Source organism: Alternaria viburni, assembly GCF_023758015.1.
Source record: "Alternaria viburni strain BMP 2772 chromosome Unknown scaffold_13, whole genome shotgun sequence".
In the NCBI taxonomy this organism is placed as follows: domain Eukaryota; kingdom Fungi; phylum Ascomycota; class Dothideomycetes; order Pleosporales; family Pleosporaceae; genus Alternaria; species Alternaria viburni.
Genome location: NW_026055782.1, coordinates 134,114 through 148,145, shown reverse-complemented (window position 1 = coordinate 148,145; position 14,032 = coordinate 134,114). Strand labels below are relative to the sequence as shown.

General features: G+C 50.7%; 4 protein-coding genes across 4 annotated transcripts; all 4 read left to right on the top strand.

Moving 5' to 3' along the window:
- Positions 1 to 4,504: 4,504 nt before the first annotated feature.
- Positions 4,505 to 6,013, top strand: J4E79_006417 (uncharacterized protein; the record flags this gene model as incomplete). The annotated part of the gene is made up of 1 exon (XM_049355288.1): positions 4,505 to 6,013. The coding sequence occupies one exon, from the start codon at positions 4,505 to 4,507 to the stop codon at positions 6,011 to 6,013; it is 1,509 nt and encodes a 502-aa protein (XP_049209961.1).
- A 735-nt stretch (positions 6,014 to 6,748) lies between these two features.
- J4E79_006416 (uncharacterized protein) lies at positions 6,749 to 9,521 on the top strand (the record flags this gene model as incomplete). Its single annotated transcript, XM_049355287.1, has 3 exons — positions 6,749 to 6,938; positions 7,571 to 7,939; positions 7,990 to 9,521. 3 exons carry the CDS (start codon positions 6,749 to 6,751, stop codon positions 9,519 to 9,521), a joined length of 2,091 nt encoding a protein of 696 aa, XP_049209960.1.
- A 116-nt stretch (positions 9,522 to 9,637) lies between these two features.
- Positions 9,638 to 10,852, top strand: J4E79_006415 (uncharacterized protein; the record flags this gene model as incomplete). Its single annotated transcript, XM_049355286.1, has 1 exon — positions 9,638 to 10,852. One exon carries the CDS (start codon positions 9,638 to 9,640, stop codon positions 10,850 to 10,852), a length of 1,215 nt encoding a protein of 404 aa, XP_049209959.1.
- A 680-nt stretch (positions 10,853 to 11,532) lies between these two features.
- Positions 11,533 to 13,131, top strand: J4E79_006414 (uncharacterized protein; the record flags this gene model as incomplete). Its single annotated transcript, XM_049355285.1, is given in 3 exon segments — positions 11,533 to 11,833; positions 11,903 to 12,380; positions 12,396 to 13,131. The coding sequence occupies 3 exon segments, from the start codon at positions 11,533 to 11,535 to the stop codon at positions 13,129 to 13,131; spliced, it is 1,515 nt and encodes a 504-aa protein (XP_049209958.1).
- Between the last annotated feature and the right edge of the window lie 901 nt (positions 13,132 to 14,032).

Genomic DNA, 14,032 nt, shown 5'->3' with positions numbered 1-14,032 from the left:
TTTCGATGTTGCTACCTGACCGGCTAGAGTTTGCATCGATGCACTCACCGCATTGTCAACCTCGACCCGACGAACTTGTATCGCATGCTCGTTGCACTTCGCTATTGAAGAGTCCGAAGTGCTGCCGTCGTAATATTATGACAGTCTCGCGAAAGTATTGCGACTGCCTGTTTAGACAAAGCAACTCAACTAGCAAGTGCGATTTTGCGACTGCCCGTTTGAACAAAGAAGCTCACGTAGCAAGTGTGGAACCAGCCACCTTCAAACTCGGGTATACACTCTGGCTGAGTGGGAGATACCTCTTGGAACCACTGGTAGTACGTCCTGGGCAGGTTGAATCCAGTGTCGACGACTTTGCGACTGCCCATCTAGAAAAAGTAGCTCACCCAGCAAGTGCGACTTTGCGAACCCACGCTATTCATGCCACAGTGTCTGATGAGCTGTTTGCTGGACTGCAGTTGATATGGAGACAGCTCATTGTAAGAATATGAGATGTAGGAATGATTGTAGAAGTAATCGTAGTAATCACAGCAGTTGCCTAAGCAAGCCACTGACTGCAGCGTGCATGTGCTTACCTAAACTTCGCTTACCATCTGGCAGGCGCAGCAGGTATCCAGCAGGCAGCAGCCTTGGGTGCACTTCCACCACGCACCTCTTACCATCCACTTCTCATCACTGGCAATAGCGGACCAGACAACGGAACGTAATAACAAGTAAGTCTATTCCCCAGTTCCAGTGCGTCGCAACACCAAGGTCGTGAAGCTAACGAGACAGATGCCACCTTCCGTTCATCATCTATCCCAATCGTCCCCAAAAGGTCCCATCACGACATGGAGCGAGCACAAGTTCTAAGTGCATCTGAGGATTCCTCCAGGAAGCGAAAACGATCTACGGACCTGTCCGATGCCACCGATCAGAGCCATGGGGACACATGCAAAAGAAGTGACGAAACAGTGCGTCAAGAATCGAGCAGCCTTTGTTCCCGATGTTCGTCCATTGATGTCGATAGCCTTTTCGTCGATCTGGAGGGACACCTCATGAAGGAATTGATGACTCTTGGAGAACTCGGTAAAGAAGCTGAGCTGTCGTCATGCGCACTATGTCGCCTTTTCCACGCGGTGAGGCAACAAGGTAGCGCTAAAATCGAGAACTACGCTCTGTACTGCGTGCGTTCTCCTAAACCCCACCAGCCCAACCCTACCAAAAATGGAACAGTGCTAGCTGTAATTCGAGGAAAGCACGAGGCTAGGCTCATGCTGCTCAAGAATAGAGCGTCTTGCGGCTTCATTGCATGTTTAAGCGCGTCAAGGAAGGCTCCTAGCATTCATTCATTGCATGTATATTCCATTGATGCAGTCTCGATCGACTTCGACATCATTCGCGATTGGATACAGCATTGTGGTCGAGAGCACACAAAGCAGTGCACTCAAGTCGAATCATCAGCTTCAAGTCTACAAGAGCTGAAGTTGATCGACTGCGAACAGCGGCGGATCGTGCCAGCTTTGCCGACGTACGAGTATTCAGCACTCAGCTATGTGTGGGGCACGAGCAGATCTGGCGACGATGGGTGTGTCCACAACGAACTTCCAACTACCCTGCCACGTACTATCGAAGATGCCCTGAAAGTCAGCAAACTGCTAGGTCTTCGATATATATGGATCGACAGATATTGCATCGACCAAGACAACGATGATGAGAAAAGATTACAGATACAGCAGATGGACCTCATATACCAAAATGCGTTCATAACTATAATTGCTGCAGCAGGCGCTGATCCATACTTCGGCCTACCTGGCGTTGGCGCTACCCCGAGGATTCCTCAACCAAAAGCCTGGATTGGAGGGCGATGTCTTGTATCAACTCTAACAGACCCGCGGACGCTCATCAAGGCCTCTAAATGGATGCATCGAGCCTGGACCTATCAGGAGAGCTTTTTCTCAGCCCGACGCATCGTTTTCACAGAGCAACAAGTGTACTATGAGTGTCGTACTGGCTTTGCTTACGAGACGGTCGAGAATCCCAACGATTGGTGGACAGGGATTTTCGACGACCAGAAGAGAGACGAAAAGCGTAGTCCCTGGGATATCTGCTCTCGTCTGACGGATTTCTGTGGGAGAGAACTATCCGCCAGCTCCGATGCTATACGCGCATTTCAAGGGGTGTTCCATAGCTTCAGGAAGAAGAAATTTCCCGTTCATGAATATTTGGGTATTCCCATCATGCCATCGAAGCCTGAAGGGTGGGAAGGATATCACGACCTGAAAATCTGTGGTAACGGCGAAGCTTTCGCTGCCGGGCTCTCCTGGTGCAATACAGCATCAGGTACCAGGCGTTTCCTGTTCCCTACATGGAGCTGGGCTGGATGGAATGTGCCAATCAATTACGAGACTCTTGCATGTAGACAAGGGCTCCAACTCGAAAGCGAAAGACCATTGAAGATCTTCATAGAAAACTATGATGGATCACTTTCAGACATGGATGAGCAAAGCGACGTCTCGTTAGACATGGGCATACCTGGTTCCTCCAGCAAATTTATTCATATTGAAGCATGGACAATACCTATCGATATCCAGTACCTCTCTGACGACGAGATGGGCGACTGGAAAAAATCTCGTGAAGCACATCGATATGATGGGAATTACTCTGGGTACTTTGCCACATTCCAAGACGATCAGAGAACACTTCGGCTTCCCTTGTATTTATTGCATCAGCAGTACGACAAAGTCTTTCCTACACAGCAAAGCTACGTGCCAGACCTTCAACAAGGTAGTCTGTTAGGTATCGTGTTAGGTAGATGCGAAATTCTCCCATCTGATGATGTCAGAGATGATATCTTTGTCATGATCGTTCACAAGAGGGAGCATCATTACGAACGAGTTGGACATATGCTAATAAGGTATTTGTCCTACCGGTGGCTCGCAGACAAAGGCGATTCTGCTTTTGCAACACCTTGGCCGCTTTGTTTTCGCTTGAAGGAAAGGAGGACTATTCGTTTAGGCTGATAACAGCTTACAAGATCGTATCTAATGGGACTATGGTATATCGAGTGTTATAATCTATTCGAAGACACACCTAACGCGTCTTCTCACACACACTACCGAAGTAAGAAACAGAGAAGAACACTTTATCGCGGATGTCTCCAGTCTTGTGAGGTCGTTCAATCCGCACAACTCAAGTCTGATACGTTAGGTGAAATATAGCCCACCAACCAGGATCTATGGCAATACAATTAGGATTCTCATTTCTCTTCTACACGTCAGCGCCGCGGAAGTTTCGATATCGCTACCTAACCACCAACAGTTCGCATTCTTATATCCGCAATCATGTCGTCTTCGAATTAATGCGCATCGGGATTAATAGTCGTACGTCAAATAGTCGTGTTTTCCTATACCCCGTAACTAAAGAGTCTCGAGCACGACATAGACACGGCATATGCAGCTATCACGGCTACCGGCACTTCTCGGAAGCCTGTCACCCAGTCTAGCCTCAACACCACGATGCACGGCCTCCTTACTGACACCTGCGCCACAACATGCATCGTCACTGTGGCGCATGGCTGTCTTATTCGCTGCCCACTCGATGAATATGGTCTTGGTGAACGATTAGTACGGCGGCTTAGTCGAATTTTATGGACGAGGAATGTGCCGATACCCTGTATTCGGTCCTTGTTTGCGTCGTAAGCTGCTTTGAGTTTGTGGCTGGGGAGCAGTTAAATGTATGAGGGTTCGCCCACCTTTTTGTCCAGCCACAAAGAACAGCCACACCTCCAGTTTCTAATCCTACTACAACCACGAGAGCATCTTCACGAGAAAGAAACAGTGCAGCTTCTTACCACGAAAGTATTCACACACCACCTAAACAATGCCATCAAGCACAGTCAGTCTCCCTATCCCCATCCCTTCTTCATCCCTCTCCCAACCATCCCCCTCATATCTGACCAATCGCAGTCGACAGTCCTACTCTACTTCCTCGCAATATGGATCCCCTTCCTTCCCGTCGCTATGAAGCGTGGTTGCGCCGCTGATCTCTTTATCAACATCGCGCTCTGCATCCTCGGCTGGATCCCTGGTGTCATTCACGCGTGGTATATTATTAGTCAGACGGAGAAGGTGGCTGTGGCTTGAGAGGTTAGGGAGTGTGAAGGGGCGCAGGAAGGTGAATCGCGGTAAGGAAAGGGCGTTGAGGTGAACTGCGGAGCACCGCATGCATTGTTTTGATACAGAGGAGCCAAGAAGTAATTCTTGAAATTTGGATTCATAAAAAGATTTTGTTCCTGAACATCGTGTTGCTAAAACTCGAGTGGCAGCGGGATCTAACTGAAGTACGCAACCGTGCACCACCCTGAACCGTTGAAGCTCCTTCCGTCATCCCGAAAACCCCCCAAACTCCACACGTTTGCTGCAGCCCAACGTCATCAGTCCACCAACCCACCAACCCACCAACCCACCATCTCATCTATACCCAAACCGCTTTGGTTCTGAATCACACTTATCGCATGCGCACAATGTCATCCGACTACGGATCGGACATTGACTCCGACGTCGCCGATGTCGTCGACGAGATCGTCTCGTCGCAGCAAGCTCCCCCTTCCTCCGCGCAAATACCACGACCTGCGCTAAAGCCACTCAATACCAATACATCTGTCACCCCGCCGTCATCCCATGAGAAATCAAACGAAATCACGCTTCAGCAATGGCACCAAGCTGCCTCAACGCCGCCGCCCTCGGCCTCATCATCAGATGCCGAACCCTATCGCCTGACGTTTGGCAAACATGAGGGCAGGACGCTTGCGGAGATACCGACGTCTTATATTACGTGGTTGATTAGGAATCCGATTTCGAGTAGGCCGATGGAGTTGATATATGCGTTGGAAGAGTGGCAGGAGGAGAAGAAGAATGGGAGGAAGGCGGCATCGCAAGCGTCGCAATCGCAAGCATCCCAATCACAAGCATCGCAGGCGCAGGCGTCGCAGATGTCGATGTCGTCGCAAACGCAAGCTACATCTTCGAAGATGCCGCTCTCTCGGCCGTCATCTCAAGCCTATCAGGCCTCTCCTCCATCATCACAGCCTCCGATCACGAGCACGCATGTCTCTAAATACACAAATCCTCCTTCGCCTTCTCGCTCGCCGTCACCACCGCCTAGCACACAACAGTCATATCCCCCTTCGTCACAGCCCACGGCACCTCAAGAATTGCCTGATGGTCCCCTATACATACTCCCTTTCGGCGAGTACAAGGGGAAGACTCTGCTCGAGGTACCAGAGGATTACCTCTACTATCTTGGTGCGAGCGAAGACAAGTTGGCTACTTTGCCTGGTTTGTCTGATGCGCTCGGCTTAATGCAGAAAGGTCTACCTCCAGTCGCTATGGCATCCACGGCCCCAAGTCAGGCTTCTTCGCAGGCTCTACCACCACCATCATCTGAACCGCCTGCATCTAGTCAGCTCTCACAGATGAGCCAACCACAGCAGGCTCCACCACCACCTTCCACTGCGCCCAGCCATTATTCCCTCTGTAAAGACGACATGCCGAATAGTTCGCAACCTCCCGCACCGCAGCTCTCTGCGTCGCAACCTGCTCCGCAGCCTCCCTCCTCTCAACCTCCACCCCGCAAACAATCATACCGTTTCGACTTTGGCAAGCACGAAGGCAAAACCATCGCCGAAGTCCCTCCCGACTACATGGCCTTCCTGAAAAGCAAGGGGTTCACCGAGACAAACGAGACACTGGCTGCAGGAGTTGCAGAGTACGAACGCCACCACCCACCCATCGGGACGCCGCGCAAGGGCGAATACAAATTCACGTTCGGCAAGCATGAAGGAAAGACTGTGGCACAAGTGCCTCAGACCTACATTTGGTTTATCAAGAACAAAACTACGATTATGAAGGATAAGCCAGAGGTGGGCGCTGCGATTCGGCAGTTTGAGCGGACTCAAAAACGGACGGAGACTAAGGCTCAAAATCGTGGTCGTCGTAGGGCTTGGTCTCCGATGTGCTCATGTTGTGATTGAGCGCCCATTGCAAGAATGCCTTGCTCCTCGTCCACAGGAACAATACCCAGGCGAATCACGGTCTCCAGTACTGCTGTGAGTAGTAAACGTCATTGCGGGCGCTTCCAGAAGAACGGTAAACCCAAGCTCGCGCTTGAGGTCAATTCGAAACGCATACACAATCTGGTAGATCACAACATCTTCTGGCTTGTATCTTGTCTGTCATGTTTCCGAACACGACCAGGCAGTGCGCATTCGAGGGTTCGGGTGGCTCCTCCACGCTGGTTCAGGGCGGCACGTCAAAGCGATGAACCACCAGGCCATGTCTAGTCCGCGGACGGCCTATGCTACAACCTTACTGCGCTGCAGACTGATACGACTAGAGTACGACACTGTTGCATCATGTCACGCCTCGCTGCTATTGTCGTGCGACATGTCCCTTTGTCAGCCATGATTGGGTCCATCACATGTCTGCTCCCGTGGGTATGCACTAGTCCCACTAATTGCGATGCGCACATCACTGGCATCAGGCCGGATTACTTTCGTTCAACAAGCACGTACGCACGTCACGATTCTTGCTCACGCTAGGAGCTCTTGTACCCAGGGCAAACCTATGTCGCTGAGACTCTACAACACTCGTCTCAGCTTTTCGATTGCCAAGTCCTTCCGTGACCCCACGAGCCGACCCTTGGAAAAACTTTATCCTTGTAGGTAAAGCTCTACACTGTGCAGATAGTTTATTTGGTCCTTGATATAATGCCTGTGGAGTGGATGGATGTCACAGTTGTCGTTTGTCATCTTAACAGATTCGCGAACGACAGTTGTGACATCCGCTCACTAGTCAGGCATCAAGCCTGGGACCAAGCCGGTGACCAGGTGAAGGGTGTAAGAGGGTTACATGGTTTCTACACAACGAGCTTCGTACGTAAGCTGGAAACAGCAAAGTGTGAGTTGCTCATACCAACAACATGTCCAGGTCGTGGTCTTCATGCATCTGATAGCCATACCATCCTTCTTTGCTACGCGCCAGCCACCGCCTTATGCCATTGGACGCGCTGAACAGGGAGCGCGAGAATGTACACGAGAGGCTGGGCTGGCGCTAGACATTGCGAGGCTAGGCGGCCTGTTGCTCAGCCGCAGCCACCGAGGCGGAGGCGTCTGATCTCCAGCCTTGCGACCCCGCAGATTAAAACCAGCGTCCGCCGGCTTCAAGGCCATACCGTCCGCTCTCGGCTTATTTTTTCCAGCTCAGATCCTATAGCATGGCTTCTGATAGCGCGACACCAACGGGACCTTCCACTCTCGACTTCTCTTCTTGGTTCAAGTCCTGTATCACTGCTTTTGGTTGCGCGACAAAAAAGGGACCTAATTCGAACGCATCCCAACAAAACACGAGCAGAAGATGTCCAGCCACAGAACGACTTACTGATACCCCTACGATCAAGTTCGCGCGGTTCAAGAACGCGACTTTGGAACTTTTTGAGGCGCCCATCGAGTCCACCGATTACATTGCTTTCTCTCACGTGTGGGGCGACTGGGCCTGGCGTTCAATCGATGGTATACCGTACGAGGTGAAAGCATCGCAAGAGAAAGCACAGTTCATCGCAAGCGATCTCCCCGCTTTGGTAGGCGACTGTGCCTTTTGGATGGACACGTTGACTGTCGATCAACGAAACCCAGTTGAAGTCTCAGAGATCGTGGATGTCATTCCCGATATCTTCAGGATGGCCAGAAAGACGATTGCAGTCAAAGAGTGCGACGGATTGTATGATTGCTGCATTGCTGCGGTTGCTGGTTTCGAAACCGCGGACGAGTTTGCCAGCAAATTTAATGATCACAGCATTGCGCATACTCACTATGTCTGCGCAGAGTCGTACCTCCAGAGATTATGGACGCTGCAGGAGTGCTTACTCTCTCATACGATTGAATTTGTGGTTGGAAGCGACAGTATGTCACAGCATGTTTTTGCTTTTTGCTCGTGGTTGACCAAAATTCAGACCAACCCAAGAAGCTCGCGGTGCGGGAACAGGCTCTCGGCGACAGTGATTTCTATCGACACCAGACGGATGTTGGGACTATCACGCTGAATCTTAAGAAGCTAGCCTACTCTTTCTGCGGTTCGCAGAGCAACACCTTCATAGACGAGTTCGTGAAAGCTTATGTCCATGGCGGGACCGTTGTTAATCCACGTAGCGCAAAGCGCAGCCAACATGAAGACATACACTCGGGTGGTTTTCTACTGGCGAATCGAGCATCGCCTAGATCCGCTACTATGCCCTGCGACTACATCTTCGCGACCATGCCATCTTTTCCATGGTATACATATCCGAAGAAAGAGGCTTTGTCGATGTCGTTTGGAGAAATTTATTCAGATCTTTATCAGCAAGCTGAACGATCTGGACATGCTTTTACATGCAGGCTCACTCGATCGATGCTTGATCCCATGTGCACAGATCCCACAGACGGTTGGCTACCAAGCCAATATCTTCCCAGTCCGACGACGCTCGGCGATTTCCTGAAACTGATGGGCAATCGCGTACCCAAAGCTTCCAATGCTACTTCACCGCACGTGCACATCACATCGGATGTGCAGATTATGGAACTAGAAAGCAAATGCCTGCCAGACATTCTCATCGCCAGGCTAGAAGCTTGTTTCGAGCAGTCGCGAACACCATGGATTGAGTCTTTCACAAGTGGTGAGCTTCCAAAACTCGGGAAATATCCTAGTCATCGTTGGACGGTCAATCACGCTGATGCCGCGAGGTGCGGTTGGGTTCCCATTAACCCAGAGTATGCAGCACAAGTGTACGACGATGGCGATCATACTCGGACGAGAACCGACCCCAGACTAGAATTCGAGGAAGGCGATTGTTTAGTGGACATCAGTAGCCTAGACGAGACTGAGCTAGAGGCCAGCATGGATGAGGCTGGTGGACACGTACCACTCTTTGCGCAGGCCAGGAGAATCCTTGTCCGTATGTGGTTCGCATATGAGGGGCAAAGCCGCCCTGGAGCCCAGCAAGAAGAGTGGGCAGACTTCAAGCGGTCTATGCAAGATCTCTGGTCAACACCACTATTACATACCGTACTCCTCCTAGCTGGTATGGTCAACTGTCGCATCCCATTATCCGCCGCAGCATGGGTCAACAAGCTCTTCATCCCCGTCTACATTCGGCACAACGAAGATCTTCTTTCCGTCGGTCTCTTGGCAAAGCACGCACGTCGGCCTAAACAACAGCGAAAATACCCTCTTCATCTACTGTGCGTTGGCCAACACCTGCCCTCGCCCCACGAGAAGGCTTTTGGACAGGACTTGTTTCTTGTAGATACGGAAACCAAGGTGCCGGTTGGCTTGGCCCCCGATTTGTTCCATGAAAGATACAATGATGAGGCATCCGTAAGAGTCGCAATTTCTTTGTATAATGGCTATTTTACGGATTTAGGAGACAACAAACTAGACATCGGCCCCCGTCTGCTCTCTGATGAGCCGTCTGTTCCTAGAGAGGCGTGTGTCGATAATGTCCAGTAGGCGGTGGAGTGTGGTTGCCAATGACGGGAATGTGTACAGCTGTCGAATAAAACTGAAAAACTCAGAGATACTCTCCTCTGTGTACGATGTGCGGTAGAAAGTCCCGATTAACTCCGATGAATCCAGAGTACTTTAGCGCGCTCTTGAACGCCCTCTGTCCGGGGTTTCTCTACACCCCAACCATTCACTGTCATTCCGGAGAAAACATGTTCCGAGCAACTAACTACTCGCAACCGCTCCACGACCGTTTGCTCAACCGCTTCTCACTCAATCGCTCCTCCCTCAACCGCCTCTCACTCACCCCGCAGCTGCAATGTCGGGACCAACCTATACACGTCGTGGAAATTCACTCCTTCCTCGTGGTTATCAACTCTCTGCAAATCAGCCCACTCCAGCGAACAGTAAGTGCGCACCCTATCCTTGCGTTCTACATACCCTTGCTGATTATGCACCCAGAGATGGCAGTTGAGAAACAACATAACTTCATGGGTCCCGCGTCGAACGTGTCTAGTAATCCGTTCCACAAACCGCGCCCTATCGAGTCGGAGTCCGCCGAGAAGCTTGAGGCGCAGAAGGCCGACTACGAGGCCAGGATCGCCGACATGAGCAAAGTGTCCCAGGCCAACTTAGAGAACACTATCAAGGACTACGAGGCAAAGCTCAGCGAAAAGGAGAAACTCCAAGAGATTGAGATCGAACGCGTGAGGGATTTCATCAAGCATGATTGCGTCGAGATAAAGAAGAAATCCGAGATCAAGCTCAACGACCTCGCCGAGAACTACGAGGCCAAGATTGCCTATATGGAGGCCGAATCGCAGTCCAAGCTCGAGAAAACCATCAGGAAATACGAGGCTGAGCTCATCGAAGAGGAAAAACACGGCGATTGGCTGCTCCAAGAAATGAGGAAGGGCCATGAGACCGAAATCGCCGAGATCAAGGAGAAACACGCACTAGAGTCTGAAGCCGCGACCGAGGACTACGAGGCCGATCTCGGCAGGCTCAATCAGAGCTCCGCGATTCTGCAACGTGCTTTCGCCGACCAGAGCTTGGAACTTGCGGAGCTCAAGGAAATGAAGACTAAAAAACCTGAAGTTGCTGAAGGAAAAGATACGAAGGTGCTCACTGACGAGAAGGCGAACGTCGATGACAAGCATGTGGACGTCAACGACAAAACCGCGAACGCCGACAAGAAGCCCGAAATCGACGCCCTCAAAGGCACCATCGACGCCCTCAAAGATACCGTCGGTATACAGATGGTGGCTGCAGATGATCTCCGCGAGACCGTCAAGGACCTCCGCGAGCGTGTCGCAAAGCTCGAAGCAGAGCGTTAGAAGTAGTACAACGAGCTGCGACAGGTCGGCGCTGGCACTCTCATGACAATTGGGTAACCATGGATATTCTCGATGTAGCTACAAGATGTTCGTAGAATATGAAAATGCTGTGACTAATCTCGGGGTCTTTTGACGACACCGTGAATCACGTAAAATCTGATGTGCAGCGTGGATGTATCAAGCCGACGCCTAGTCGTAAAGACGCTGCGAAGATTGGTAGACTCCCCTATATATCGACGAAACTGATAGATATGGGACCGCACGTGCGAGTCGCTTAACGTACAGAGTCAGCAGTGACAACTGGTCTTACACAATGGCAGCTAATACATAAGGACTATATCTTCCTCCTCTACCGCATAACACTAGCAGAAGCATCTCCAAACTTGCGCTCATATCTCAAACTTGAAGGTGAAAGAGATTTAATTAGCTCCTCGCTTGATCCGCTGCGCACTGTCAGATCCCAGCTTTTCCTGCGTCCGTTTCTCCCTCCACCGACTCCGGGTCACTGGTTCCTCCGCACCACAAAGCCGCTTAAAAACCCATCCAGCCAAGTCGAGCGACCGCACCAGGCCTACTGTACCGCCATCTCGGCTGCGAATCTTCGAGATCTCAGACGAGGTTTCGACTATCACAGTGACCCCCGACGCATCCCACTACTTCACCGACACCAACCGCCTACAATGACCACGATGAACACCACACCTTTACTCAACACGTGTACCGCCGCATTCAACGCCATTGCTGCTCGGGTACAAGGCGCGGATAAGGACGATGAGGACATTCTCGAGCGGGATGAAGAGACGGACGATGAGGCGAGCGGCGACGAGGCCATCGGCGAATCCGATGAGCGCGATGTTGAAGACATGAGCGACGACCACGGCTCATCAACACCGAGCGTCAAGGCCCCGGTAGTGTCTCTAGACTCTAACGACACAGCGTTCAAACAGGACATACTGGACCCGGAAGACCTGCCTGCCTTCGGTAAGTCATTATACTAGAGTCCCAGTCTTTCGCACGCATCACGTATTATTACTGACAACTTTGACTTAGGCGACGATCTAGATGCCACCAAATGGATGAAACTCGCACTCTGGCAAGAAGGCGGATACGAGGGCATGCTGAAAGTACTTTTGAAGGATGAGATCGTGGCTCATTGTCACGGCTCCGCTACAGCTTCAAACTCCGATGAACAGTGCATCCTCGCTCCGGCGCGCATGATGGTCGCTTCTATGGATAAGGACATTCTCAAGGCCGTCGTACGCAGTAATCTGGCTCTCCAAGCGAAGAGCAACAGTGTCATCAAGGACCGCTTGGACGACTTGTATGCTGAAGCCAAAGACAAACCATCAATCTACTACCAGCTCTTCGTCGACGACAACGGCCATTCTCCTACGCCACACGAACTCATCACGATCCTGGACACCATGGAAGAATACGTCAATGCTACAAACCATACCCTCGCGAACGAGATCGACAACGTCAAGGAACCGCACATCGATCTGCTCAAAAGCCAGAGTGGCTTTAGGAAGTACACATGAACCAGCTCAGGAACAAAGAAAGACCACGCATACCGCGAGTTCCAGTCCGCCGCCAAGGTCAAGGAAATCACCCGCCTGATCGAGAAGGTACGAGCGCGACTAAGCGGTTTACCATATCAGTACCACAACAAGCCGTTGGAGCATCCACTCGTCCAAGTCGGATATTCAGCTCGCTCCCAGGCCCGCCTCAAGAAGCACGCCAACCACTCTCGCTCCATCCCCGCCATGAACCTCGCCTCAGCAATCGCTGCCGTACTCTTCACAAACAACACTCTTCCCAAGCTATACAAGATGAACCAGTACATCATCTACATCTGCCACACCGCGTCCCACGCTTCTCTTTCCGAAATCGTATTGACACGACTCGCGGAAGGCTACATGGGCAACGGAGGAGGATTCAGCCACTATCCCGCAGCCCGAAGCGCTGCCTCTGCGCTCAAGACTTCGGAGCAGGAATGGGACAAGTGTGCTCAGTATGCGATTGAGCGGTCGCCGCTGAGGAAGAACCTAAAGAGCGATTGCGAGAGGTTGAAGAAGAAACTTGCGGATGCGAGGAAAAGGAATTCGAGTCCGCTTATGAAGTCCGCTGATCGCGCGTTGCTGGCAAGAGCGAAGGAAATGAATGAGAGGACAAAAGCTAGGCGGTCGGAAGAGGATCCAGAGATACACCAGAAGGCTGCCGACATCATTGCAGAGTTTCGTAAACGGCATCCGATCCCGGAGGACGAGGCAAGTGTATGAGCATTCGAAATTGTATGGATGGTGGAACTGAGAGCGTGGAAACAAAAGCGATGATTTGAGCCTTCGCTCATTAACACAGCGATGGAACGACAGTTGTGCAATGTAGATGAATAAAAGATCCCGAATCAATTGATGGTGCTATAGTTTCGGACAGTGTCGAGAGTGACACGTTAACCTAATAAAAAAAGGACACCATAGAGCCTACGTGGACGTTAGAGTAACTACTTTGTGAGTTTTTATCTTACTGTAGTCTATAGACTTATTCAGTATTATTTATATATTAAGTAGTAAGATGCCTACGTTGACGTTAGGTTACCCACTTTGCAGGTTTTCGTCTTGATGTAACCTGCAGACCTGTTTAATGTTTTTCGTGTATGAAGTGGTGGAATGAATGTAAGAAGAACAACGACGTGAATATATCCATGAGTAAAGCGAGTGAAGTAAATGAAGAGGAGATATTCTTGCATTGGTATTGAGTACATCTAGTCGTCTCGTTGTCCAAGTTCCTTCCTTGTCCCACCTATTTCCATGCCTTCCACCCCTCTTATTTACCCTACTATACCATACACCTCATGTACATCCGACATATATTTTGTTCCCTTGAGCTATCCGCCCTGGTCTATCTAGATATACAGCGAGCGCATTTTGGTGTCGTCGGTATGCGTAAAGTACATGCCCATCCATCTCCCCATGGCGAGATCAACCACCAACCAAACCAGTCCAAAAACTCCAAAGAATGCAAGCCGAAGCCATACCTATAATCCAAAAGAGAAAGCGCATCAGATTCGTGAGACGCTGCTGCTAACATGTCTGCAGATATGATACAGATCGTTATCGCGCAAACAACAGCACTTTTTGTGGTATGTATACTTTTGGCGTAGCTTCGTAACAATATGAGACA